Source organism: Macaca thibetana, chromosome 11, assembly GCF_024542745.1.
Source record: "Macaca thibetana thibetana isolate TM-01 chromosome 11, ASM2454274v1, whole genome shotgun sequence".
NCBI lineage: Eukaryota > Metazoa > Chordata > Mammalia > Primates > Cercopithecidae > Macaca > Macaca thibetana.
In genome coordinates, this window is record NC_065588.1 from 50697623 (window position 1) to 50722805 (window position 25183).

The 25183-nt window shown below is 47.4% G+C and overlaps 3 protein-coding genes across 3 annotated transcripts in view; 2 read left to right on the top strand and 1 right to left on the bottom strand.

Moving 5' to 3' along the window:
• The window catches only part of COPZ1 (COPI coat complex subunit zeta 1), a 28558-nt gene extending 7623 nt beyond the window's left edge, over window positions 1-20935 (top strand). The window contains exons 2-9 of the mRNA XM_050749045.1: window positions 8758-8826; window positions 10743-10824; window positions 11783-11874; window positions 14189-14244; window positions 16541-16618; window positions 16774-16825; window positions 18714-18752; window positions 19568-20935. Of these exons, the coding sequence (XP_050605002.1) occupies window positions 8758-8826; window positions 10743-10824; window positions 11783-11874; window positions 14189-14244; window positions 16541-16618; window positions 16774-16825; window positions 18714-18752; window positions 19568-19615 (516 nt within the window). The 3' untranslated portion in view covers window positions 19616-20935. The remainder of the gene's footprint in view (window positions 1-8757; window positions 8827-10742; window positions 10825-11782; window positions 11875-14188; window positions 14245-16540; window positions 16619-16773; window positions 16826-18713; window positions 18753-19567) is intronic.
• CBX5 (chromobox 5) overlaps window positions 1-22602 on the bottom strand; it is a 132073-nt gene extending 109471 nt beyond the window's left edge. The window contains exon 1 of the mRNA XM_050749071.1: window positions 22599-22602. The gene's annotated coding sequence lies outside the window, so the exon portion shown is untranslated. The remainder of the gene's footprint in view (window positions 1-22598) is intronic.
• Window positions 1-25183, top strand: part of PDE1B (phosphodiesterase 1B) — a 292990-nt gene that overhangs the window by 37062 nt on the left and 230745 nt on the right. The gene's annotated exons all lie outside the window — the stretch shown is intronic.

Sequence of the window (25183 nt, forward strand, 5' to 3'; positions counted from 1 at the left end):
CGAGGACTCATCAGGAATGGATCTAGCCCCGTTTGATTTTTTTCCTTTTCTGAGTGATATTTAAGTGAGGGCCCCTGGATTACCAAACTGAGAAGGCAAAATGTTCTAATGGTGCTCTCAGGCCTCAGGTCTGGAGTTCAGTCTGATTTCTCCTTATTCAGTTCATCTCTCTTCCCAGCAGTACTGCTTTGTCCCTCATTTCTGTGATTCTTTCACTTCCATGATAGTTGAAGAATTAGGGACTATGTGACCCCTGGGTAAAAAATTCTCCAGCAAGTCCGGGCATGGTGGCTCATGTCTGTAATCCCAGCACTTTGGGAGGCCGAGGTGGGCGGATCACGAGGTCGGGAGTTGGAGACCAGCCTGACCAACATGGTGAAACCCTGTCTCTACCAAAAATACAAAAATTGGCCGGGCGTGGTGGCGTGCGCCTGTAATCCCAGCTACTCAGGAGGTTGAGGCAGGAGAATGGCGTGAACCTGGGAGACAGGTTGCAGTGAGCCACTGCACTCCAGCTTGGGCGACAGAGTGAGACTCCATCTCAAAAAAAAAAAAAGATTCTCCAACAGACAGGCTTTCTGAGTTTTGAGAAAGAACCTGAGAGTTTGCATTCCTAAAAAGCTTAGGGTTTGGTTATCTTTGTCCTGCCCATTTCACAGTCACCAAATTCAGCCATTGAAAGCTGGAGGTGGCCGGGCATGGAGGCTCATGCATGTAATCCCGGCACTTTGGGAGGCTGAGGTGGGTAGATCACCTGAGGTCAGGAGTTCGAGACCAGCCTTACCAACATGGCAAAACCTTGTCTACTAAAAATACAAAATTAGCCAGGTGTGGTAGTGGGTTCCTGTAATGCCAGCTATTTGAGAGACTGAGGCAGGAGAATCGCTTGAACCTGGGAGGTGGAGGTTGCAGTGAGCCGAGATTGCGCCATTGCCCTCCTGCCTGGGCAACAAGAATGAAACTCGGTCTTAAAATAAAAAAAAAGTAGGGAAAAAAAAAGAAAGCTGGAGGGGGTGTGGTTGCTGACCTTTATTCCCCCTGCTGGCTGTTAGTTTTCTCAATCATATTTATTAATTTATGAAGGCCACACACACATTTATTGAAGTCATTACTGGGTGCCAGGTAGAGTAGAGGGGGTGATTTACAAAAGTATTACTCATTTCCCCTCTTTTTCCTGCTCCCTCCACACCATCTTATTATATTCAGAGAGAATCTCACTTAATTCTAAACTCGACTCTATGAACTCTTTGAAATCATAAAAAAATTGTTTATATATATATGTATATATATATTTTTTGAGACAGTCTCGCTCTGTCATCCAGGCTGGAGTGCAGTGGTGCGATGATCTTGGCTCACTGCAACCTCCATCTCCGGGGTTTAAGCAATTCTCATGCCTCAGCCTCCTGAATAGCTGGGATTACAGGCATGCATCACCATGCCCAGCTAATTTTTTGTATTTTTAGTAGAGACAGAGTTTCACCATGTTGCCCAGGCTGGTCTCGAACTCCTGAGCTCAAGCGATTTGCCCCCGCATTGGCCTCCCAAAGTGCTGGGATTACAGGTGGGAACCATCATGCCTAGCCATGAAATAAAAAAAAAATTGTGAATGTATTTTGCTGGGAATAAGGGCCATAGATTTAATTGGTTTATCAAAGGGGTCTGCTGTAACTCAAAAAAGGCATTAACCTTAACTGATCTAGATCAAGCCTCTCTCTCATTCTCTGATGAAGAAGCCGAATCTCAGAGAATGGGAAAACTTGAGTTAATGACTGATTCTGATTATAACACAAGTATTGTAGCCAGACGTGGTGGTGCATGCCTGTAGTCCTAGCTATTTGGAAGGCTGAGGCGGGACACCTTGAGCCCAGGAGTTCAGGTCCAGCTTGGGCAACATAGCAAGACCCTGTCCCTATGAGATGGATTGTAGGAGTTTAGAGACATTTTCTCCTGTAATATCAAAACTCTTGTTGACTGTGCTTTACATGTTTTGGGTCTGTGTCAGATAGGAAGATTGTAGGTGTCTCTTCCTCCAGTCAGTTCTTCCTGAGTCATGTGTTGAGTTTTTTCTTTATAACCAATATTTGGTATCATGTCAGCTGGGTAATATTCTCTGGTACCAGTGGCTCCCACTCTTTCCTGAGCTGTGCTTTTTGAATCTAATCTTGTTTGTATCCAGAAATAATTAGCAGGGTGTGGTGGCATGTACCTGAGTCCCAGCTACTTGGGAGGCTGAAGGGAGAGGATTGCTTAAGCCTGGGAGGTTGAGGCTGCAATCACCTGTGATGGCACCACTGCAGTCCAGCCTGGGCAACAAGAAATGATAATAATATTAATAAATCTGGGCCGGGCGCGGTGGCTCAAGCCTGTAATCCCAGCACTTTGGGAGGCCGAGGCGGATGGATCACGAGGTCAGGAGATCGAGACCATCCTGGCTAACATGGTGAAACCCCGTCTCTACTAAAAATACAAAAAACTAGCCGGGCGTGGTGGCGGGCGCCTGTAGTCCCAGCTACTCGGAGGCTGAGGCGGGAGAATGGCGTGAACCCGGGAGGCGGAGCTTGCAGTGAGCCGAGATCGCGCCACTGCACTCCAGCCTGGGTGACACAGCGAGACTCCGTCTCAAAAAAAAAAAAAAAATAAATAAATAAATAAATAAATAAATCTGATATAGGCTGCGTGCGGTGGCTGATGCCTGTAAGCACTATGGGAGGTCGAGGCGGGCGGATCACCTGAGGTCAGGAGTTCAAGACCAGCCTGGCCAACATGGCAAAACCCCATCTCTACTAAAAATACAAAAATAAGCTGGGTGTGGTGGCAAGCACCTATAATCCCAGCTGCCTGAGAGGCTGAGGCAGGAGAATTTCTGGAACCTGGGAGGCAGAGGCTGCAGTGAGCCGAGATCACACCACTGCACTTCAGCCTGGGCAACAGAGCAACACTCTGTCTCAAAAAAGAAAAAAAAAATCTGATACCTGGAAACTGCTCTTCCCTGTCAAAGACTTTAGCTAATTCTTCTTTTCTTTTCATCTGAAGTCCATAGGATTGTGGCTGGCAAATTGGAGCCCTTAACCCCAGAGGAGCTTTTAATTTTAAAAAAGTTGGCACAGGCCCGGTGCAGTGGCTCACGCCTGTAATCCCAGCCCTTTGGGAGGCTGAGGCAGGTGGATCACGAGGTCAGAAGATCTAGACCATCCTGGCTAATATGGTGAAACCTCATTTCTACTAAACAAAAATACAAAAAAATTAGCTGGTCGTAGTGGTGGGTGCCTGTAGTCCCAGCTACTGGGGAGGCTGAGGCAGGAGAATGTCGTGAACCTGGGAGGTGGAGCTTGCAGTGAGCTGAGATCGTGCCACTGCACTCCAACCCGGGCGACAGGGCGAGACTCCGTCTCAAAAAAAAAAAAAAGTTGGCACAGAGGCCAGGTGCAGTGGCTCACACCTGTAATACTAGCATGTTGGGAGGCCGAGACAGGCAGATTACCTGAGTTCAGGAGTTCGAGACTAGCCTGGGCAAGATGGTGAAACCCCATCTCTACTAAAATACAAAAAATCAGCCTGGCCTGATGGCAGTCACCTGTAATCCCAGCTACTGAGGAGGCTGAGGCACAAGAATTGCTAGAACCCGGGAGACGGAGGTTGCAGTGAGCCAAAATGGTGCCACTGCACCCCAGCCTGGACAACAAAGTGAAACTCTGACAAAAAAAGGAATGTTGGCACAGAGTCAGGAAGTATACCTACTTAGCCATGTGGAGCTGGGAGTGGTATCTAGGAATTTCTCCTTCTAGTTTTTACCATCTTAGTTTTACTTTGTAAACAGGATTGAGAGAAGAGAGAATCTTGTTACAGTTTTTAATTCATCAAGACCCATTGCCACATCAGGGTAACCCCTTTTGGTATGGCCTTAAGGATTTTTTTTTTTGAGATGGAGTCTTGCTGTGTCGCCCAGGCTGGAGTGGAGTGGTGCGATCTCAGCTCACTGCATCCTCTGCCTCCCGGGTATAAGCGATTCTCCTGCCTCAGCCTCCTGAGTAGCTGGGATTACAGGCGTCTGTTACCACGCCTGGCTAAGTTTTGTAATTTTGGTGGAGATGGGGTTTCACCATGTTGGCCAGGCTGGAAGGATTTATTTTTAAAGTAGACAATGAAGAACTTTTTGGTGATCTCAGTCAGCATCTTTTTTTTTGAGGCATTCTCACTGTTTTGTGTAGCTGGAGTGCAGTAGCGCAATTGTAGCTCTCTACAACCTTGAACTCCCAGGCTCAAGCCATCCTCCTGCCTCAGCTTCCTGAGTAGCTGAGACTACAGGTGCATGCCACCATGCCTGGCTTTTTTTTTTTTTTTTTTTTAAGTTCTCACAGAGACAGGGTCTCACTATGTTGCCCAGGTTGATCTTGAACTCCTGGCTTTAGTGATCCTCCTTTCTAAGCTTCCGAAAGTGCTAGGATTACAGACATGAGTCACTGCGCCTGGCCTCCAGATTCTTATTTGTGCTCTTTCAGCTCTGTAGCTAGCATCCTGTAATTCCCTCCATAAAGGCTTCTTGGTTTTTTCCCCTAAATGAATCAAATAATTCATCATAGTTCCCAGGTATCCTCTATCGTCCCCAAACACTATTCCCCTAGTCTTCTGGTGGCTTACTAAGATCTTACCCCAAAGGGTTCTCTTACTATATACATTGTGAACAGACTTAATTCAGTTATTTTTCAGGGCCCATCTCTACTAGTTTGTCCTACAAGACACACAAATAGCTTTTATCCAGAGCTGCCTTTGAAAAATATTTTTGCTAATGACTATAATCCTGTGGAAGCTGCAGGTCACCAAGAAGGCCCACAGGGGGCAGCACTGGGAATGACTCTTCCCCTCTAGTCCTCTATGTGCTAGGGGAGAGGGTTCTTGGAGATGTTGATACTTTTCACCAGGCTTTAGAAGCTCCTGACTGAGGCCTAGCACGGGGGCTCATGCCTGTAATCCCAGCAGTTTGGGAGGCCAAGGCAGGCAGATCATGAGGTCAGGAGTTCGAGACCAGCCTGGCCAATTTGGTGAAACACCGTCTCTACTAAAAATACAAAAATTTGCTGGGCGTGGTGGTGTGCACCTGTAGTCCCAGCTACTCGGGAGGCTGAGGCATGAGAATCGCTTGAACCTGGGAGGCGGAGGTTGTAGTGAGCCCAGTTTGCTCCACTGCACTCCAGCCTGGGCGACAGACTGAGACTCCGTCTCAAAAAAAAAAAAAAAAGAAGCCCCTGAGATCAAAGATTCATTTGCAGCAGCCTAGTTGCTTGTTCTGTGGTGTTTCACCTGTCTTGAGGACAGCATTCTTGTTTTCTTGATAATAAAAACATAAATACATGAAAATCTGCCTAAGTCACCCAACCTCCCACAAAAACAATCTGCCTATACCTCATTTCCAAGCACGATTAGCATTTGAGGTGAAGTTCTGTTATACACTCAGGCTGTGGCTCTCTGAAAGTCAGTGCATCACAGAACTTTGTCTCGAAAGCTTTCTAGCAGCTACCCATTTTGGGAGTGGGAGGGAAGAATAGACCTTTTTAAATTCTTTCAATGTGGCCCTAAGCTGATAAGGTCTTTCTCAACAGTCAGCATTTAATGTGTTACAAGGTCAAGCCTAGTCCATTGTCCTGGAAGCCCATTTCTCAGTAGCTGGGAGTTATTTATAAACTTGCCCTTTGCAAAAACTTAAAATGAAATTACATTATCAGTAATGACTTCTGGGGCCTTTAAACTGGCTAGTTTTATGGCATAGCCCTCCCCACTCCTGAGAGGTAAAAGCCCCAGGCTGAAGTGGAACCAGCTGCAGTCAGGAGGTGGCAGGAGAAGTAAAGAAGCTGCTGGCTCCAGCTGTAGCAGAATGGAGAATTGAAGCGGCATTTAAGCTCCTGCCTAAATTCTCAGCTTTATTTAGTATGCTTCCTCCTTTGGAAATTTGAAATGACCAGCCTTTTCTGTAATGCCTTCTTTCCCTTTTGAGAGCTCCAGTAAGCTCTGTGTCAAATCTAGTCTTCATCCTTGTCCTCCTTAGCCTGTCTTTTATTCTTCCCAGGAAGATCCAATGTTTCTATTTTTGGGGTTTCTTTGATAATGTCTTCTAGGAAGCCAGTGAAAAGAACCAGGAGCAGAACCCAGGGATATGTTCTCTCTTTGCCGGTGTGGCTGTCGTAGGCACTCACACCCTGTTGGCCACAAAGGACATTGACTGACTTTCCCAGTTGGCTGGTGGCCATTAGGGCTTTTCGTTTCTTTGGGTTCTAGGGATGCCAAACTCTATGGCTGCAAGAACCAGTTTCCTATGCCAGGTTAATGCCCAGCTTAAACTAATGGGCAGCTCTCTAAAGTTGCTATGAATGTGGATGGAGGAACAGGGCCAAAGAATTCCAGGAAAAGGTTGTGGGAAAAAATGATTTTGTCTAAATTTCCTTCCTTTTGGATTTCTTTTGTTCCATTAAGAAAACTCATTCCCATTGTTGTCTCCCTTTTGGAATTGAGGACCCAAGTTGTTACAGAACTGAGCCTGCTTTAAGGGAAGATCTTTCTGTGAGGAATTAGGAGTTAGGAGGGCTGCTTCTACTTGTGACCTTTTAAGACTAGACTCTAGAGGACTTCCCTCCACTAGGCAACAAAGTTCTTTAATTTGAGAGAGGAGTTACTCATGCCTTGTTTATTCCAGAGTGTTATGTATACAGGATGGGCATCTCTAAGGAGGGTTTATCAGAGGAGGAATAAAGTTGGTAGTAATATCACCCAAAGTGGCCACATCAGAAAATCCACTTATATGTGGAAGTCTAATTATAAGTAGTCCCCTAGATGCACACTGCATCAAGATATTTTAACTTTATTCTCAAACTTCCTTTATTCTCTCAACTGTTCACCAAATATTGAGAGTTTAGTATGTGTCAGGCATTGTTCTGGACAAATGCGATAAACCAGCGAACAAAACAAAAATTGCAGTCCTCAAGAATTCAAGTAGGGAAAACTTATGTTCCTCATCAGCTTGTTGTCAAAAGACTGGGTTCCTTTTACTCCCATTCTGAACTGCCTGCCCCCCTCTGCACCCACAAACAGGGTTGATTCTTTGCATGGAACCATAAACCTCCTGAAGCCTCATGAGACAATTTATGTTTGTAGAGGCTACAGTTTCTGGGTTCTTGGCAATGATTCTTTCCTCCCCACTCTTGGATCTCTGTCAAACACATACTTTTGTGTTTGGCTCCTGTGAGGACTGTGGGTTTCTTAAATAAGGCCAGGAAAGAGGTAGCAAAGCAACAGCCTTGTCTCATAGCACAAGGGATATCAATGGTAAGTAATGTTGATTAGAAGGTCAAAGAATGTAGGCTGGGTGCAGTGGCTCACACTTGTAATCCCAGCACTTTGGGAGGCCTAGGTGGGAGGATTGTTTGAGCCTAGGAGTTCGAGACCAGCCTGAGCAATATAGTGACACCTTTTCTCTTAAAAGAAAAAAGAAAGTCAAGGAATGTGAGGCTGCAAATACCTCTCATGCACACATCACTGTCTCCCCTCACTTTTGGTTTTTCTCTTCAATCAGAGATGGGGTTTCACTCTGTCACCCAACCTGGAGTGCAGTGGCACAGTCATAGCTCGGTGTGGTCTTAAACTCCTGGGCTCAAGAGATCCTCTCAAAACAAACAAACAAACAAACGAAAAAGAGATCCTCTCACCTCAGCCTCCTGAGTAGCCAGGACTGTAGATGCACACCACCACACCTGGCTAATTTTTTTATTTTTGTAGAGATGGGGATCTCCGTATGTTTCCCAGGCTGGTCTTAAACTGGCCTTAAGCAATCCTGCCTCAGCCTCCTGCGATTTTTCTTCTCCTAGTTAGCTGGCTTCCTGGAAGTTGCAGGGGTAGAGGAGAGCACCAGACCACCACAGCTTTTGCAAGTGACATACTTACAGTTGAAGAACCATGAAGATTGAGGCTGTGATTCCTTATTTGATTCTTGGTAGTGGAAAAAAAAATTACCCCTCTTGCTCGCTCACTCTAGGCCCCAGAGTGTTTCTCAGATCATTTTGTCACTGCTTCTTAACTCCCCCAAAATTCAGATTGGCTTTTGTCCTTGGAAGTTAATTGGTAGTGTTAGTTAAGGTATAGTAGAAGAATTGGAAGACATAGGAGAGTTTTTGGAAGATGGCTGTCTTACTAAGCTGCATTGAGAACTGGTGTGCCTGTGTGTGTGTGTGTGTGTGTGTGTGTGTGTGTGTGTGTAAACGCTCTTTTCCCTCTGCTCAGTGTGTGGGTGGTTTAGGGAAGACTTGCTTTATGTTTCTGCATTGCCACTGCATTCGGACTGCAGAAACTTCCAAGTATACTAGGACATTCAACCCTATTTTCAAATGGCCTTGTTCAGTGCCTTTTAATTAATCTGGTCACATTCTATAACCGCCTGTACATGGGAGAGCAGGAAGGGAGAGGGTAATTTGGAAAATAACTGTACCATAATATTTGGAAATAACAGCATGACTTCTCTTGATTAAGCCCCCTGTGCGTCAGAGAAACTGTTTCTCTGATGGTACTTTGGAATCCTTTGTTTAAATGCTTTCTCAGTTTACTTACCCTCGGTCTTTCTCAATGGAAAATATCAAAATCTGACCATGTTGAGGTAAGGGACTTACAGAGGTACCTCTGTATCCCCTTGCAGCCCCAATGGGACTAGGGGAAGGTATCTGGTTTACCAGTGGTGGTGGGAGCCTCAGGACTGAAGGTGTGTTCGTATCTCTTCAGGAACCTTCCCTGTATACTGTCAAAGCCATCCTGATTCTGGACAATGATGGAGATCGACTTTTTGCCAAGGTGAGATTCCCTTTTGAATTAGTTTAGGAACAACACAAAGGCTTATTCTGAGATTTGAATCTTGGGACTGATCCCCTATTAACTCATGTTGCTCAGTAGTATAATTTTGAGAACACTTCCATCTTTTTTTTTTTTTTTTGAGACAGAGTCTCGCTCTGTAGCCCAGGCTGGAGTGCAGTGGCGCGATCTTGACCTGGGCTCACTGCAAGCTCCGCCTCCCGGATTCACACCATTCTCCTGCCTCAGCCTCCTGTGTAGCTGGGACTACAGGCGCCCGCCACCGCGCCTGGCTAATTTTTTGTATTTTTAGTAGAGACGGGATTTCACCGTGGTCTCGATCTCCTGACCTCGTGATCTGCCCGCCTCGGCCTCCCCAAGTGCTGGGATTACAAGCGTGAGCCACCGCGCCCGGCTTTTTTTTTTTTTTTTGAGATGGAGTTTCGCACTTGGCGCCCAGCCTGGAGTGCAGTGGCACAACCTTGGCTCGCTGCAACCTCTGCCTCCCGGGTTCAAGCAATTCTCCTGCCTCAGCCTCCTGAGTAGCTGGGATTACAGGCACACACTACCACACCCGGCTAATTTTTTGTATCTTTAGTAGAGACAGGGTTTCGCCATGTTGGCCAGACTGGTCTTGAACTCCTGACCTCATGATCCGCCCGCCTCGGCCTCCCAAAGTGTTGGGATTACAGGTGTGAGCCACCATACTCAGCCTGAATTCTTCCATCTTATCTTGCCTACTCCAGATAAAACCTGTTTTCTTTTGTCCCTTTGTTGTACTGCTGCCCTGCTTACTGTCCTCAGACTTTGACCTCCTTTGTTGTCAGCATCAGATTAGGAAAAAGCTTTGATACCTTGGTTCCTAACAAAGCAGTATGTAGATGCTAAGAGGCAGTCTGCCCATGTCCATCATTCCTGTCCCCTTCTCTTCTACCATGTCACCCTGCCTGGGTTTTTCCAGAGAATTCTCTTGCAGTTCCAAGGTTCCATTCCTAGGTCTATAGTCACCATCAAGCTTGTTACCTCCTGACTTTCCCAGAGTGATGTTTTCAACTTTGGATCTGTTGGAAGAAAGAAGAAAGGACACCCCTCTCTCCCTCCATATTCTCCCCCTCCTGTAGAAATTTCTTCTGTCCCTGGTGTATTAACTCCGGGCGAGCATAGCATAAATCAATCAGCAGGTAGAGATTAGTTTAGAATTCACCAGCTGTTCCTCCCTGTAATTGGATGTAACTATGCAGGACACCTTTTGAAACAGTTATCCAGTTACTAAATGCCAGACCTGTCATAGGTCTTCAGCTGACTGCAACGGATTAGCCCCTAAAGAGCTAGCGATTTAGCAGCCTGCATCTCCGCCCCCTTGCCAGGGAGAGCCTGGGAATGGGCTCAGTGGTATGCTGGATGCTTCTTTCAGCTTGCAGAAAAGAAAGCTAAGATAGACTATAGGGCAGGGTTTGCCTTTCTTTGGAGGAGGTTTTTGTAGCCTTTCCCCATGCCTCAGCTTCATACAGTGAGTGAGGGTCTATGGAGGTGTTCTGTGCTTCTAGTGTTTTTTGTGTTCTCTGGCACTGCTTCCTGACATGGGGTAGCTCCTAGGAAACACTTGATGAGAATGGTTTAGGAGAGGTCTAGATTGCAGACAGGCACAGAGCCTCACCGTAGGGCTGGTAGGCTTCTGCCTTCAGACAGTCTTAGAAATGTGAGGTGGGGTTGCTTATGGCAGGATCTTTTATTTATTTTTCTTAGATTACTCACTGCCCATTCTCTGCCTCTACAGTCCTTCCTTTTCCATGTCAGTATTTCTCCCTTGCCCCATGCCTTGAAGGAGAGAAATCCAAGATCCCAGGGCAAAGCATAGTCACTAATCATTCTGGCTTCCAGCTGTAGTGACCCAACCCTGTCTCCTTCCCTCTGACCAGTACTATGACGACACCTACCCCAGTGTCAAGGAGCAAAAGGCCTTTGAGAAGAACATTTTCAACAAGACCCATCGGACTGACAGTAGGTCATTTTCCTTTCACTACTCCCCGTGTTGTGGGGAACCATGGTGGAAAGGGGGTGGTAGCAGGGCTGCGGAGAAAGGATAAAATGACTCTGCCTCCTTTTTTTTTTTTTCCTTCCTCCCCTTGTATAATAAACTCTTCAGAATGTAATGGGGAGGTGAGTGTACCTCACGCGGGAATACCGTGCTGGAAGGTTGGCTGTTAGCTACCTGTCTAGTCCCTGGATTTATGAGCCTCACTTGACAAATTTAACTGCAGCTCTGCTTATTGTACCGCATCCATTAGGGCAGGTAAATGGAAGTCTGTAAAGGTGACCGCTCTGCATTTTCACCTCCGAAGGATCGACTAGTATCCTGTCTCATATACAAGGAGGGAAATAGGTATAGTGGGCAGGAACAGAGGATGGTGGTTAGAGAAGATACATTTAGACTCCCCCAAGTTTATGCTTCCCTTCTGCCACCACCCAAGAAGTGCAGATCATCTTCTGGCTTTGGAGGTCATTACAGTTGGCCTCACCTTAGCCCAAAACAGCTGGATACTAGGAATTCACGGTAATAGCTTTTTTTTTTTTCCTTTTTTTTTGAAATAGAGCCTTTCTCTGTCACCTAGGCTGGAGTGCAGTGGCACGATCTTGGCTCACTGCAGCCTCCGCCTCCCAGGTTCAAGTGGTTCTCCCATCTCAGCCTCCCGAGTAGCAGGGATTACAGGTGCACACCACCACGCCCGGCTAATTTTTGTATTTTTAGTAGAGACGGGGTTTCACCATGTTGACCAGGCTGGTCTTGAACTCCTGACCTTAGGTGATCCACGCGGCTCAGCTTCCCAAGGTACTGGGATTACAGGCGTGCAAGGTGCTGGGATTACAGGCGTGAGCCACTGCACCTGGCTGATAACTCCTTCTTTCCTACTTCCTCATCTCAGGCCACCCACTCTTTCTACTTTTTTTCCCCCACCAGGTGAAATTGCCCTCTTGGAAGGCCTGACAGTGGTATACAAAAGCAGTATAGATCTCTATTTCTATGTGATTGGCAGCTCCTATGAAAATGAGGTGAGAATCCCTACTACCCCTTTGCTATTTCTGATCCTACTTTCTAAACCACAGGCAGTACATAGCCACTGGTTTGGGGCCCTGATAGAGCCGTGTTCCTCTAGCTTCTGACCAAGTTAATGAAGTTGTCAGAGATCCCACGAGCCTCACAAACATGGCCCGGCAAATGAATCGCCTAGAAAGGAAGTTTTCCTAGATTGATCTTTTATATCCATTAGGAAACATCATATATGTTTTAATACCCTTCCCTGAGTAGTATTTTTTTTTTTTTTTTTGAGACGGAGTCTTGCTCTGTCGCCCAGGCTGGAGTGCAGTGGCCGGATCTCAGCTCACTGCAAGCTCCGCCTCCCGGTTCTACGCCATTCTCCTGCCTCAGCCTCCTGAGTAGCTGGGACTACAGGCGCCCGCCACCTCACCTGGCTAGTTTTTTGTATTTTTTTAGTAGAGATGGGGTTTCACTGTGTTAGCCAGGCTGATCTCGATCTCCTGACCTCGTGATCCGCCCGTCTCGGCCTCCCAAAGTGCTGGGATTACAGGCTTGAGCCATCGCGCCCGGCCCGAGTAGTATTTTTTAAGATGGATTTCTGAGGTATGGTCAAGATTGCAGGGAGATACTTGCTCCTTCTATGAAGGGTCCATACCTGACTGAGTTTGAGCCAATTAGCTAACAACCTGGGTCGTGTTGAAACCATACATTCTGAATGGGTCACTTGAGAAGACCTTGGATATAGTCCTAACCTGCTTCCTATATACAGAAAAAGCTATTTGCCTCAGGTAGCAAATTCTAGGAGAATAGATAAATAAAAATAAGCCCCCAGATAATTTGAGGCAAAAGTCAAAGTTTGAGAAAGTCAACTCTTACTGAGCTCTTATTATTGGTATAAGTGCTTTGTAAAGTACATTGTTATTTAAACCTTGCAGCACTTCCATGAGTTGTAGGCATTAGTGCCTTTGTTTTACAAATGAGGAAACCAAACCAGAAGAACCATAAGAAATTACTTGTGTGTGACCATTGTGAAAACTACAAAAGTGGCAGTTTGATGTAGTTTAACCTAATAACTTTCTCAGGGTCACACATGTAGAAAATGGCTTAGCTTGGATTCAAACCCGTATCTGTCTGACTTAAAGTCCATGCTTTTTAAGAAATTTTGAGACATAGGCCGGGCGCGGTGGCTCATGCCTGTAATCCCAGCACTTTGGGAGGCCAAGGCGGGTGGATCACTTGGGGTCATGAGATCGAGACCATTCTGGCTAACACAGTGAAACTGCATGTCTACTAAAAATACAAAAAATTAGCTGGGTGTGGTGGCAGGCATCTGTAGTCCCAGCTACTCGGGAGGCTGAGGTAGGAGAATGGCGTGAACCCAGGAGGCGGAGGTTGCAGTAAGCTGAGATCGCGCCACTGCCCTCCAGCCTGGGCAACAGAGCGAAACTCCGTCTCAACAACAACAACAAAAATTAGTTGGGTGTGGTGGTGGACGCCTGTAATCCCAGCTACTTGGGAGGCTGAGGCAGGAGAATTGCTTGAACCTGGGAGGTGGAGGTTGCAGTGAGCTGAGATTGCGCCATTGCACTCCAGCCTGGGCGACAAGAGTGAGACTCTCAAAAAAAAAAAAAAAAAAAAAAATTGAGACAGGTTCAATCCCAGGCTGGATTGCAGTGGTGCAGTCTTGGCTCACTGCAACCTCTGGCTCCCAGGCTCAAGTAATACTCCTGCCTTAGCCTCCCAAGTAGCTGGGACTGCAGGTGCCCACCACCACGCCGGCTAATTTTTTTTGTATTTTTTGTAGAGACGGGGTTTTGCCATGTTGCCCAGGCTGGTCTCAACTCCTGAGCTCAAGCAATCTGCCTGCCTCGGCCTCCGAAAGTGCTGGGATAGAGTCAGGGTCTAGACAGGGTCTAGATGTTACAGGTGTGAGCCACTGTGCCCAGCCAATTAAAGTCCATGCTTTTTACACTAACTCTACAGCCTTCCTGTCACCTCAGCTATTGCTTGGTTAATGATTTCTCTACCTAAGACATCAGGTAACACACATACAGTTGGTAAAGACATTGTAGAGGACTGTGACAAGAAAGTTCTGTTTATAAACTTTTGGCTAAAAGAGATGTTGAATTGTGGGATCATGTAGCAGAATTTATTTCTATGAGAAACCACAGGTCCTCTTCCTGTTGTGCTCTCACTTCCACCTTATGTTTTTGGTCCTTTGTGAAAGCCTGTGTCTTTTGATGTTTAATGAATTAGGAGGTTTTGTTTTTAGGTAGCAGCTTTCAGGGCCTTGAACCTTACCCTTCTGCCTCCTCTGTTTCCCAACAGCTGATGCTTATGGCAGTTCTGAACTGCCTCTTCGACTCATTGAGCCAGATGCTGAGGTGAGCAGGACATTCTTTTTTTTTCCCCCCAAGTTACGATGGAAACAGCAGGGCATTGTTGATTTCTGTTTGGGAGATAAAGTAACCATCTTCAGGCTCAGGGATTGTAGGAGATTGGCAAACGCTCCAGGGAGTTGATTTAGTTTAAGAAGTTGGGTTTTGCCAGGCGTGGTGACTCACGCCTGTAATCCCAGTACTTTGGGAGGCCAACGTGGGTGGATCACGAGGTCAGGTGAACCATCCTGGCTAACATGGGGAAACCCCGTCTCCACTAAAAATACAAAAAATTAGCTGGGCATGGTAGTGGGCGCCTGTAGTCCCAGCTACTCAGGAGGCTGAGGCAGGAGAATGGCGTGAACCTGGGAGGCGGAGCTTGCAGTGAGCCAAGATCACACCACTGCACTCCAAACTTGGCGACAGAGTGAGACTGTGTCTCAAGGAAAAAAAAAAAAAAGAAGGTCGGTTTTATTAATTCATAGTAATTCATGCTACTGGGGAGGACTGGATGGAGAGTATGTCCCTCCTATGGAATAATGATCTTACTAAGGAAGGGGACTGGGAGGGAGCCGAATCTTTACCTCTGTGTTTACTCTTGTAATCCCCTGTGGCCCTGTCAGATCTGAGCATCCTCAAGGTGCTTTCCTGGGCTTCATTCTTGACATTAGAAGTAGGGAAAGGGCAAGCATAAGGAAGTGTCCCAGATAGTATGTCATTCAGTACTTCGGGAATGGAAGCAACACTCCCAATTTTTTTTTTTTCTTTTTTTTTTATTTTTTTGAGATGGAGTCTCACTCCGTCATACAGGCTAGAGTGCAGTAGCATGATCTCGGCTCACTGCAACCTCTGCCTCCCAGGTTCAAGCGATTCTCCTCCTCAGCCTCCTGAGTAGAGTGGCTGGGATTACAGGCACGCGCCACCACGCCTGGCTAATTTTTGTATTTTTAGTAGAGATGGGGTTTTACCATGTTGGCCGGGCTGGTCTTGAACTCCTGACCTCAAATGATCCACCTACCTTGGCCTCCCAAAGTGCTGGGATTATAGGCATGAGCCACGTAGCCCAGTTTTTTTTTTTTTTTTTTTTTTTTTTTTTTTTTTTTTTTTTTTCCACTTCTAGTCCTTGTTTTTTGCCTTCTATAGAACAGGAAGCACCCAGGCAGGAGGATTGCATAAGTCGAGTTCAAGACAAGCCTGGGCAACATAGTGAGACCCTGTCTCTGCAAAAAATAAAAAAATTAGCCAGGTGTGGTGGTACATACCTGTAGTCTCAGCTACTCAGGATGCTGAGGTAGGAAGATTGCTTGAGCCCAGGAGGTTGAGGCTGCACTGAGCTGTGATCATGCTGCTGCACTCCAGACTAGGCGACATAGCAAGACCCTGTCTCAAAAAAAAAAAAAAAAAAAAAAAAAAAACCAGGAAGCTTCTGCCATTTACCCTCTCCTCCCTTTCCACTTCCCCACTAGCCCTCTGTTAACCGTGTAGATGGGTAATAGAAGAGAGGTAAGTTACTTTTTCTGAAAACATCCAGGGCTCTGAACTTCATTCCCCCAGCAGCTCTCAAGTGAACCCAGTACAGACAGCCATCCAGACCAGAACAGCAGGCACTCTCAGCCCTGCAAACTCAGCAGGGTGAATGGCTCAGATTTCCTCAGGAAGGGGATGATTTATTTCTTATCCAGGTGAATGAATAGACTTCATTTCGGGTAATCTAGTGAAAGCCTCAAACTGACGGATGTGACAGGCCACATGCACCAACCACCGGATCTGAGGCTAGTGTATGCAGACCCTGCCCCCTCTTTGGGCTTCTTTTCAGGGCCTGAGCAGAGCTGGTAAGGGATAGGGAGAAGAGGGAACGGAACAGAGAATGTCTCAGGAGGTTTGTTAGAGCTTGAGTGCAAATAAGGTTTGCATTCAACCCCTCGCACCTCCGGCCACCTCCAGATTGAGTCTTAGCTCTGTTTATATTTTTTTCCACCCACTGATGTCAGTGTTTATGAGCAATGTTATGAGCAGCAGCATGGCAGGTAGGAAAGAAACAATAGCTGTGGATAATCAACCCCTGAATAGTCAGAAATTAACTGTATTATTTGAATCTCTTTCCATACATTCCTTATTCAGCAACCAAGAGTAGAAAGGGGTTTTGAGTGAACTAGCTAAAAAGTTCTTCACCTTATTTACTTCTTTGTGTGGTTGGTGGAGATGTTTATTGGTCTAGTTTAGGTTCCTCAATTCAGACAAGGTCCTAGGATTTCTTTCACACACAATTTGGTTTTTTTCTTCTCTTCTCTTGGGGACTCAGGAAAAATGTAGAAAAGCGAGCACTGCTGGAGAACATGGAGGGGCTGTTCTTGGCTGTGGATGAAATTGTAGATGGAGGGTAAGTTCTCTGACCTGCCTTGATCTTGGGTGAGGTAGTGGGATAACTGCCCCTGTCCTAAGTCAAGCAGGCTCAGCGGCCAGAGGTCCTGTTCCCCCACAGTGAGTTGGGCATTCGGGACAGAGTGAACAGTGATCTCTTCTTTGTTTTTGCAGGGTGATCCTCGAGAGTGATCCCCAGCAGGTGGTACACCGGGTGGCATTAAGGGTAAGCAGGAATGTGTTTCTCTGCATCCCCGCATCTATTCACAAACACCCTCCACAGCCAGACCTGCTGGATGTGTCTAGTAGTTGGGGCTCATAGGATACATAGAACCTTCTCTTTTTCTTTCAAATACATTCAGCCTTTCTCTTTCCTTCCCTTCTTATTGTCCCAAAGAAAGAAGAAGAAAGAACTTATTTCTACCCCTAATAAGGTACCTAACATCTCATACAGTCTTTGCACAAAGTGGACATTTAATACATATTTATTTAATAAGTGATAAAATAAACTAATATTTATGGTTTTGAAATTATAAAGGAACTTGGCCGGGCGCGGTGGCTCAAGCCTGTAATCCCAGCACTTTGGGAGGCCGAGACGGGCGGATCACGAGGTCAGGAGATCGAGACCATCCTGGCTAACACGGTGAAACCCCGTCTCTACTAAAAATACAAGAAAATTAGCCGGGCGAGGTGGCGGGCGCCTGTAGTCCCAGCTACTCGGGAGGCTGAGGCAGGAGAATGGCGTGAACCCGGGAGGCGGAGCTTGCAGTGAGCCGAGATCGCGCCACTGCACTCCAGCCTGGGGCACAGAGCAAGACTCCGTCTCAAAAAAAAAAAAAAAAAAAAAAGAAATTATAAAGGAACTTGAAGTTGGCTTATTCCCTTCTTGGAGATGGATCCAATCATCTGAGGCAGAAGAGTGTCTTTTTTGTCTTTTAAAGTGTTATATAGGACTGGGTGTGGTGGCTCACACCTGTAATCTCAGCACTTTGGGAAGTGGAGGCCGGTAGATCACAAGGTCAGGAGATCGAGATCAGCCTGACCAACGTGGTGAAACCCTGTCTCTACTAAAAATACAAAAATTAGCTGGGCGTGGTGGTGCGTGCCTGTAATCCCAGCTACTCGAGAGGCTGAGGCAGGAGAATTGCTTGAGCCTGGGAGGTGGAGGTTGCAGTGAGCCAAGATTGCACCACTGCACTGCAGCCTGGGTGACAGAGTGAGACTCTGTCTCAAAAATAAATAAATAAATAAATAAAGTGTTACATAACTGAGGATGGTGCCTCTCCATCAGGAAGTACGTATTTGCCAGAACCTCAGAACCTCAGTCCTCTTTGGTGCTAGTGATATCAGAAAGGGGCCTCTGAGTTAACCATAGAAGGCCCCAGGTCAGCTGAGGAGATAATGGTGGATGCAGAGAGCCCACAAGCATATTATACGGGCGCAGAGATGTCTGAGCAAAGCAAATTCTCCCCATTCACAGAATGTCCTGGCTCTGACCTCCACAGAGTGAAGGCTGACAGTGCTTGGTAATGGGAAATCTTCTCCCTTAACTGCTGTGGGCTCCATTTGCATAGTTTAATCTTCTCCTCTAACATATGTCTCTATGTGGCAAGAGAGAGGGTCCCCCCACCAACTCCCCCCTTTCTCTTCTCAGGCTGCTGTTGCAGCAGTTTATTTCTTCAAATTAACATGCTGTCGTTACCCATCAGGCTTTGCGGGATCCATTAAACCACTCCTGGCTCCCCCTCATCCTTTCCCTAGCAATACTGATACTCAGAGAAGGCCTTTTCTGACTAGAGAATCAGGTCCTCCACCCCCAAGTTAAGGGAGTTGAGGATCAGATAACCTGCTGGTTACTCGGAATGGAGTTAAATCTTTTAAGAAGTCCTCCTGCCTTAAAATGGAAGCTGGATGAAATGACCCTTTTTTGTTCATAGTCCCTCTGGCCAAGTAAAACTGTAGCTGTCCTAGTCCCCAGAAGGGACTGAGAAGTTCAGTGCATCTGCCCTTTGTTTCAGTTTAAAGGATTACTTTTTTCTTCTCTAATACCAGACTCCAATCAGGTCTTACTCCAGCTTTCTCCCACACTAAATGCTTGTATCTCTGTGCCATAGGGTGAAGATGTCCCCCTTACGGAGCAGACCGTGTCTCAGGTATGACTTTCTCCCTTCTTCCTTTCCAGATGGACTGCATCACTAAAGAGGCTAGAACAGCATTCCACCCATACCTCCCAAGTCTGAGTGAGACTGGAGACTCAAGACACATCTTTCTTGGCTCCCTCTTATTCCAGAGAACTGGGACTTATACAGCCAGCTACTCCCTACCCCTACTTCCAACTCCTTTCTTAGTTTCCTGTGAATAGTGGCTGTCAACCTTGCTCTGTACCCTTCAAACCTTCCTTGCCTGATGCCTCATTCAGTGATTTATTCCCCAGCAGAGGCTTGCCTTAAGCAGATGGTCTGTGTGCATTTGTGCACACACTCTTTCTTTCTCTTATTATTCAAATGAGGGCTAAGCTGGAAATGCATATTCTAGAATATGCAGGTTTTGCAGATCCATCTTGCTACCTTGACTGCAGATAGATTGTCTACCTGATGTAGGGGGAAGGGAGGGGTTCTGTTTTCTACCCGCTTGGCATTCTCACCAAGAAGTCCATCTGGATTTGTTACCCGTCTCCCACCCACCGCCCCTTTTAATATGTGTCCAGTAACTCCCAGTTTTTTTTTTTTTTTTTCTTTTGTACCTCTTCTTTCTTCATCCCCATCGGTAGATTTGTATTTTTTTGAAATTTTCCAAACAATCTGCTAGGGCCTTAGAGAGCTTCTTCCCATCTCTTTACCTTTGGGGATTTTCTATTCTCCATTCTTGTAAGGACAGGGAAGACAAGTGAGGGGAAGGAGATCCCCAGCCCTCATGCTTACCCTGCCCTGTCAGCAAGCTTTCCTCAACGCTGCTCTTATCTCTGCAGGTGCTGCAGTCAGCCAAAGAACAGATCAAGTGGTCACTCCTTCGGTGAAGACCCCACTGTTCCTGGCTCTTCATCCTCTTCAAAAAATTCGCATGTCTGCTGTGAATTTTCATCTAGTTCCCCAATCGATGCTCTCAGGGTCATCTCGGGGATCACAGGGATCCTTAAATCTCCATTCTGTTTGTGGTTGTCCCCCCAACCTCCCCTGCACCCTCCCTATTATTTTTCATTCTTCTTGCAGTTCTGGGAGTAAAGCTCCCAGCATATTCAGATAATAGGGCAGGGGAAGCACCCTCTTTCTTTCTCGACTGGATTATGCTCACATGCTCCCCTGCCCTGACATTTTTGTAAATTCTGTGCCCTTTGTTGTAGCTACACTTCAGATTAAAGTAGGAGAAAGAATGTGCTGAATGTTTTCCTGCCTTTGCCTTTACCTGGACCTCATCCCGACACCCCAGCAAGGGGAGGGAGAAAGAGAATTCTTTACTATAGAACGAGTGGGGGTGGGGATGGGTAGGGATTTATCCAATCTAAGCCCTAGCCCCACTTACTGACCTCAGTGTTTTCTTCCATTCCTTCTTACTGCCCTGTCCTCTGCCTTGGAAAAGGTATTGGGAATAGTTCATAGGGAAGGGACAACATGGAAGAAACAGTGATTTAAATTGTATTGAATAGGGCACATAAAATGCATTCTCTACCCCGATCTGGCATATAGCTTCAAAACTGCCGTGGTGAGTGCCCGTCTCTTAATTAGCTACCTTAACTCTCCACCCTTACTACCTGTGGGATCTTTGCCTGGTTTGTCTTCTCTGTGTCCTGAAGCAAAGCCAGTTCCTAAAACTAAAACTCCATTCTAGTCTTGGGAAGAAAACTGTCTACTCAGAACTGGGGAAGGAGTAGAACTTATGACTTGGGCATCTAGGCTGTCTCTGTCCCCTCAACTCCCCGACATGCATTTACTCTTCTGCCTTGGGTCTACATTTGCTGCAGCCCACCCTCTCTCTGCTTCAGCCTTACACCCAAGCAGTGCGTCTGTGCTCTCCCTGTCTCTAGGTCGCTGAGAGAGGTGCTTTTCTTCATAAAACCTTTGGGATTTGGATTTCCCCAGGAAGATGGAGAATGAAATACTCACTCTTGGGTCTAATCTTTCCCCTAGACCCAGAACTTCCTCCCCACAAAAATGTCTTTAAAAACCTTCCTGAGACTTAAGCATTCTGCCCCACTTACTAACTGCCAGTTCTCCAACACTGAAGTGGGGCAGATAACTGGGCATATTTGAGGGGGCATCTTTGTGTAAAAGATGCATGGAGTCAGGAGATAGCCACCTTCATAAACTGCTCTGTGCAAAGAGGAATAAAACATTTTTTCAAAACTGCCTTTGTGTGATGTTTCTGTTTCTCTTCCTCTCTTTTTGGCAGCTACTCCTGTTCTTCCAGCCCCCCCTCATTCCCCATCTTACAATATTTCTTCCCTCGTACCTCAGAGACTCTATAGCAGTGCCCCCCCCATCCCTAATTTACGGGGCTGTTTGCCTCCTTGGCATCTCTCCGTCCCCTCGCCTGGAAATTGGCGCCAGGGGTGGGGTGGGGATGGTATTTTCTCAGTGGGAGTCCCAGGGAACTGAGTTCTTCCCCCACTCCCCCCAAAGCCAGCTGCCTGCTCCCGCCTCAGCCATTAGTAACCCAGAGACGCGCACCTGCGTGGGGGCTCTCCTCCAGCCCTTGCTCCCTTCCTGCACCTCCCACTCCTGCTCTGAAACGGCGCTGAGCGGGTTATTTATCGGAGCCAGCGCTGCTCCAGAAGGTCAGGACGGTGGTGTAAATAACCTCTTCTCGCCATTTCCCCGTCCCTCCAGAGCCTGCTCCCCTCCCCCTCCTCCACCTTTATTCGCACAAATGAATGTGGCTGGGCTGGCGCAGCGCCTGGCCCTGCATCTTAATGGGGCGGTGAGCTCACAAGATGGATTTAGCTGGGGGTTTTATGGTTGCCGCGGCGACAGAATGCTTTGGTTTTCTTTCCCCCTTCCTCTGCAGGATTTTTAAGGAAAGGGGAGTGTGGGGAGCCTCTTCTCCACTGCAGTTTGAAGGGTTTCCTCAGTCACCTCTGCCGCTCATAAAATGGACCTGCAAATTCCAGGATTAAGCAAGGGAGACCAAATTAGTATCTCAGATGGGAAAGGATGAGGGAAGGAAGGTAACAGGAATGGGGGAGTCTCTCCAGCATCAGAACATGAAACCCAGACTTTTCCAGTCTTGCCTGCTCTTCTATGAAAACCTGACAATTAAGCTCAACAACTATGGGGCACCTGTGCATGGGATACTCCTCAGCAGGTAGAAAAGAATAAAACCTGGGTGTACCACGTCTGCCTACAGTCCTGCATTGAAAGTTGGAATGCAAGAGTTTGGATAAAGACTAGGTACTTCTTTTGTCTTTGCCTGTGTGAGCTGGGGAAAAGCAATACTCAGCCTTACCATCCTAATCTTCCTACTCACCACACAGCATTGACCTGGGGGATGGGCAGTGTCAGTACCAGAGCTGAGTGGTGGTGATGTGTGATGGTGTGGAGCATGGAGTTCTATCCTGTTCTCAAACTTGGAATTCTCTGAGCTTCAGTTTCCCCAGCTTAGCCTGGGTTAAACTCCTGCCTTCTGTTTTCCAGCATGAATGGAACTTTGGTGCCCTGGCCTGCGCAGTTTTTTGGCCAGCAGGTTTTTTTTCAGGGCTATGAGTAAACACATCCCCAAGCACTGACTGAAGCAGAGCCTGGGAGCGGGGTCTGATTATTTCTCTTCCTTGGTTTCTTTCTGTCTGTAAGCCTCTGTCTTTCTGTTTGTGAGCCTTTCCCTCTTTCCCAGGGGATGCTGGGAGGCCCCTCCTCCCCTCTCCCCCCTTCCTCCCCTTTGGCTGGGAAAGTGACTACAGCCTGAACAGTGCCAGACACCTGCCTGCCAGATGTGGCGATTCCCCATTCTTCCCCCCACCCCTCTATGTCTATTCTTTCCCTACCCCACTGAGCTCAGGCAGAGGGAGCCCCCCCACAGGGTGATTTACTGCTGCTGCCTCTCTTCCTCAAGTGCCCCCCTCCACTCCTCTCCCTCTCCCTCCCCCTGATGCCCATGCCCCCTCTTTTCCCACAATGTTCTGCAGCTACCTTCTTGGTACAGCCTCCTCCCACTCCTACTCCAGAGTGCTAGGCTATGTAAACTCTAGCTCCTGGACTAGAGAGTGAATGCATGGGGCAAAGGTGATTAGCCTTCTGTTTCACCCATGGGAGAGTACATCAGCAACTGGCCTGAGGACGGGCAGCCAAAGCTGATGTCATTCTCACTGGGGGAGGAAGGGAGGTGACAGAGTGGAGGAGGTGAATAGGGAGGGAACCAACACTCCAAGACTGTCTGGAGAGGAGAAAAAGGTCTCTGAGAACTTCCTTGGTAGGTGACAGAGAGTCCAGAATTGTGGCTGCCTGGTGGACATCACACCTTTCTGGCTGAGCCTCCAGACCTTGTCTTTGAACCTATATCGCAATATGACTTAGGAGATGCCCCTCAGCTCCTCCCCTTCACATTGACCCAAAACACACACTTAGAGAGAACTGCAAGTCTGCACCCTTCTCTTTTTAGTGTTTGTCCTTCTGTGTCTTTTCTTTTTTCTTTTTTTTTCTTTCTTTCTTTTTTTTTTTTTTTTGAGACAGGGTCTCACTCTGTCACCCAGGCTGGAGTGCAGTGGCATGATCAGAGCTCACTGCAGTCTCGACCTCCCTGGGCTCAGGTGATCCCCCCACCTCAGCCTTCTGAGTAACTGGGACTACAGGTGTGTGCCACCATGCCTGACTTTTTGTATTTTTTATAGAGATGTTTTGCCATATTGCCAGGCTAGTCTTGAACTCCTGGGCTCAAGTAATCCACCTGCCTTGGCCTCCCAAAGTGGTGGGATTACAGGCATGAGCCACTGCACCCAGCCTAGTGTCCTTTTTTTTTTTTTTTTTTTTTTCTGGAGATGGAGTCTTGTCACCCAGGCTGGAGTGTAGTGGTGCAATCTCAGCTCACTGCAACCTCCACCTCCCGGGTTCAAGCGATTCTCCTGCCTCAGCCTCCCAAGTAGTTGGGATCACAGGCATGCGCCACCATGCCTAGCTTTTTTTTTTTGTATTTTTAGTAGAGACAGCATTTCACCATGTTGGCCAGGCTGGTCTCCAACTTCTGACCTCTGGAGATCTGCCCGCCTCGGCCTCCCAGAGTGCTGGGATTACAGGTGTGAGCCACCGTGCCTAGCCTATGCCTTTTCTTTATTAATCTCTTCTCTCTCATTTCACCCTACCTCCCTTAGTTGTGCTTCTCTTTCTGGTCACCTTCTGCCCACCCCACCCTTCCGTGCCATATCATAACCCAATATGATTCCCAGACCTCCCACTAAAGCAGGGACTCATTAAGAGCCTCTTTTCTCCTTCCCATCTATTCTTGGAATCTAACTCCCAAAGGTCCCCTCTGGGCCAGAACAGGGTTCTGATGTGGGACTGAGGTAGGAGGACTGAGGTAGGATGGCTGGGCTGAAGAGTGGCAGAAGCAGGACAGATGGAACAGCATCCAGGAATTTGGGGAGAGGGGAGAGGGAGACAAGAAGATGGAAAGAAACAATATGAGAGAGAAAAAGTGATTGAGAGACGGAGGCAGAGGCTGAGAGACGGCGAGAATAACAAACTGGGAGAATGAGAGACACAAAGAAGGAAAGCAAGACTGGGAGCAGAGAAAAAGAATAGAGTTGGAAACAGGAAAGTCATAGCAAGAGAAGGCCACTAGGGAGGGGCCAGGCAAGGGGCAGCCTGGCTCTCCAGGGCTCCCTCATGCCGTGAGTCCTGTGTGTGTGAGTGTGTGTGTGTGTGGGTGGGTGCGTGCATGGCACATTTGCATAGGGATCTGCGGTATGGATAGGAGGATTTCCACAACATTTTTCCATTTCTTTCAGCAGTCTCTTTCCTTGAGGCACTCCACACTAGCCCCCCATCTCCCAGTATTCCGGATGCTCAAGGGACCATTCTGAAGGTATTTCCACAATTCAGCAATCCTGGCTTTCTCACTTGGAATGCAGGCCTGCTGGAATGTCCAGGATCTGTAGAATGAAGAGGCCCCATCCCCTCACTGCCCACCCCCCATGCCTGCCCACCAGCTGCTCCTGTCCATCTTCTCCTCCCATTCTCCTTGTATCTCCCCTTCCTCCACACTGACCCCTCCCCCAGCTCTGACCCCCAGCCTGCCTGGGGCCTGGGTCAGAAGGGAGACAAAGACAGGATTTATCACCAGTATTGAGAAGCAGCCAGAGACCAGGGCTGAGGGCAATGACTGACCTCCCTCGGATAGGAGGGAGCACTAGGCCGGATGCTGGGAGGCTGGAAGCCTGGGTTCCAGTGGCTGCTGCTCACAACCCCCAACTTTTCCCACTCCAGCTTTCCTCTCTCCCTTGTCTCTGAAAACTTAGAAAACAGAGAAGAGTATGATCCTGAGGTGATTTTAGGCCTCTGAAGGAAAACCTGGGAGAAAGGAAGAGATGAGATTGATGTCTTAGGGTTATTATCTTATGGATATGGAAGAGGATTTGGAAACTAGAGGCAATCAGGCACCA